At 40.8% G+C, this 3,465-nt stretch overlaps 1 protein-coding gene across 1 annotated transcript in view; it reads right to left on the reverse strand.

Annotated features, from left to right (window-relative positions):
* Positions 1 to 366: 366 nt before the first annotated feature.
* The window catches only part of MTHFD1 (methylenetetrahydrofolate dehydrogenase (NADP+ dependent) 1, methenyltetrahydrofolate cyclohydrolase, formyltetrahydrofolate synthetase), a 40,545-nt gene continuing 37,446 nt past the window's right edge, over positions 367 to 3,465 (reverse strand). The window contains exons 27-28 of the mRNA XM_010087536.1: positions 923 to 1,031; positions 367 to 746 (exon numbers count right to left, since the gene is read on the reverse strand). Coding sequence (XP_010085838.1) covers positions 942 to 1,031 — 90 coding nt within the window. The 3' untranslated portion in view covers positions 367 to 746; positions 923 to 941. The remainder of the gene's footprint in view (positions 747 to 922; positions 1,032 to 3,465) is intronic.

Consider the following 3,465-nt stretch of genomic DNA (forward strand, 5'->3'; position numbering starts at 1 on the left):
AACTCTACTTATTGTCGAGCATAAAATTGTTCAAAAGACACATCTGGTAGAAGCCACAGATATGGGACAGAGATCCAGACCCTGATATCCAGAGGCTGGATTTCCACTAGCAGTAGAATATGGTAGTGTCAGCTGGGCTTTCTGAAAGGGAAATTTCATGTGATGCCTGCAGGAATAATTCACAGCAGAAGCCAGGGTAAACACTTCTGGAGAGAGATGAGAAGGAAAGGGGATTCCTCTCTGTTCCCTCTTCTAAACGACATTGGTGCAGTTTTAGAGCGCAGCGGTTTCTCCCGTAGCGTGAGAAGTGGAATATGGAATTCAGTATGGCAAATAGGAATGTGCAGTGTACAAGACTTTCAAAGATAATATATGCTACAAAAACCCTATGGTTAAGACAATTAAGTCCCAAGACTGTTTCAAACAGCTCCAGCTTTAGGATTTTAATTATTAAAATCATGTAACTGAATCAAAAGAGGTCACTAAACCGCAGCTTCTGTGTTCTGCTTCACCTACAATGATCAAGCAGGAGGTTTGTACAGGCAGTATGCTTTATGTGCTCAGCATCACCTAGCTCAGAACACAGCAGTTTAAAAATTACTACAGGTTAAAACTAAGTGGTTGATTCTTTAGCACTCCTCCTTCCAGTCACTTCTTGCACTATGTTCTCAGTCATATCTTGTTTTGACTTAAAAAAAAAATCAGGGCATGGTTCTGTCTACATGACTCATCAGGTGTTCTCAGAGCTAAAAAGAAAAAATAAATTTAATTACTATTATATAGTACTGCAGGCAACTTTCAGGATGAATTATAATCAAATGTCATTTGGAAATTTATGGCATAATGTGAGATTGGCTTAACTCCATTATCTTAAGACAAGAAATAAAGCCCAAATACTGAAAGCCTTCAAGAAGGTACTCACCTTTGGTTAATAATTCCTTTCAAAAGAGCCCATTTACTGCTCCTGACACTGGGTCCAAGTCTATATCGTAGAAACAGGGTCTTGTGGGAAGTCCTGGCATAGTGCTCATCTGGACAACAAAAGATAAAATGTTAAAATGGAAGCAGCATAGTTTTGTGCAGAAGACATAATGCTAAATCACTGCTGAAGACTACGATGGCAACAGCTGATGCAGCTCCTTGCACACGTACATGCAAGCTGGATGATGGTCATGCACCACTTTGAAGCATACGGTGAGAATCAGGAACTCCTGGCTCAGTAGGTAGATCTGGGGTTTCTGTTTTTTTTCACAATGAGGATTCAGTTTGGCTTCTGCCTCTGGCAGTGACTGAGCTCAAGATCTGGCCAAGTATTAAGATACCCAGCTGACCAGTTAACTGTTAGAGGAGCACTCATGGACTTCGCTGTGGTGAGACAATAATGACGTGTGGCCATCTCCTGGTTATTAATAAGAGGATATATATTTTAATACAACTTTGCCGACTGTAAAGTCTCAGTTGGTTCTTTAAGAATTTAGAACTAGAAGTGTTAAATAATTAGGAACAATTATTGTTTAGAAGAGAATTTAAATAGCGGGTTTTTTGTTGTTGGTTTTGTTTTGTTTAGTTTTTTTAACTGGGGTAAAGCTTAAATAGAGATGGAGAGGTCAGTTCTCCTGACCGGAACATTTCTGAAGCATTCCAGTCAGAAGGGCTGTGCAGTGGCAAAACTGAAGCCAGCAAAGAGCTGCCGGCACTGCGCCTGCCTCAGGCCAGTCCTCTCCAGTTGTCCCACTGCTGAGTACCCAGTTCCAGAGCTGCAGAACAAAGGCTGGCGGGGACTACACTTGGCCTGATTTACTAACGCAGCTGACAGGATTTTCCCTTCCAGGGGGGAACGCTGGAACCAGGACACTAACTCAGCGTTTAGCCCAGCAGCACACGTAGGCTAAACATGGATGCTCTACAAAGGTGGGCAACTTGGTAGTTTGGTAGGTGACTGTGCTTGCAGTTTGTGCCAGTGGTCATTAACCAAATTCAAGGTCTCATTTTCTATCTGCATCATTCAGCCTCAGCTTCACAATTAGTATTGTTATGCCTGTCTCCATTAGATTAAAGATCTCTTTGGCAACCTGGTATCTTCTCCCTGAGCAAGTATTTTGCACACTAATTAAGTTACCTCCCAATCTTCCTTTTGATAGTAAGCTAAGCAGCAAGGAGGCACAGCTCTATTGGTTAGGCATTTTCTGCAGTTCTCAAAACTGCCTGGGGAGCATTTGGAGTCCCATCCCATTTTCCTAAGCCGCTTTACAAGTGCTAACATCAGTCCCAGATGTACCTTCCCACTGCAGGTCTTGCATGGCTTATGCGGAGGTAAAAATCACTTCAAGTCTACTCTTTGTAATGAATTCTAGGTCTGCACTAGTTTTTTGTCAGAGCTGCTGCTTTCCCAGACAGAGAATAGGGGGGCTACAGAGAAGACCCCCATTCCTTGTCTTTGTGTTTAGCTGTATGAATATTTTGCTCTCAAGAGCCAAGGTATGAAGAGATTCAAAGTGCCTGGAGGGGTTTTCCAGTTCTCACCATAGTCACTGCCAGTCTCTGGTCATGCAGAGCAAGAAACCTCCTATTTATTTACCTATCACTGAAGAATCATAGAGCTTTGCAGATCTCCACCTACAGACTCAGAGGGCCACCGCATGAGCTGAGACAGTGACATTTAATAGAGTAAGAGGTGACATATTGCTGAAGATAGGCCTGGCTTTACTATTTCTTGCACTTTCTATTTTGAAAGGAACGGCCAATTTTCCTCTTTTCCTATTGATGGGGCAGCCCACAGTGGCTACTATTATCTATTACTTAAAGTTAGTCTGCTTAAACCCTGAATTTCTGTGCCGTACAGGATAATTTCCATTCAGGCTACTAATGTGCTGTACAAGTGTCTACAATGTTTAATGCACTCAGTTATTTTCAGAGCTGAAGAAATGAACTTTTCCTCCATTATCCTCCTCCCCTTCAACACCACACGTGCTGGAAAAGAACACAGGGCAATTCACACTATTTACTTACATGAAAAAATTAGACCACATGGATATCATCCATCACCCCTTGCAAGATTTCAAATAAAACCGATACCAACTAAGAATGTATTAACTATTGCACTTGTGGAACTTCCAAAAAACCATCATTTAGGAACTAAAAAAACCAGAGCCAAATAAATAATTTGTTTTCAATTCATCAGCAGCACCAGAAAATAAATCCAACCAATTTGAAATAAATTGTTGGACTCAATTTTTAAAATTATATTTCCTTTATAACCTCTAAGTATTTAATTAAAGTACAACAGCTTCAACTTTGAGCCAAAACTCAGAAGCTGAAAAAAAATAAAATATGATATACTTTAGTGATTAACTTCAGATAAAAAGAATACGCATGCACCAGTGATTAACTTCACCTCAAATTTCTCACAAAAGCTTCCGTGCAGAGCTCACAGTTCAATGGCTGCTGCCAAAAACTTATTCTGAG

The sequence above is a fragment of the Pterocles gutturalis genome, unplaced genomic scaffold (assembly GCF_000699245.1).
Source record: "Pterocles gutturalis isolate BGI_N339 unplaced genomic scaffold, ASM69924v1 scaffold16071, whole genome shotgun sequence".
Taxonomy (NCBI): domain Eukaryota; kingdom Metazoa; phylum Chordata; class Aves; order Pterocliformes; family Pteroclidae; genus Pterocles; species Pterocles gutturalis.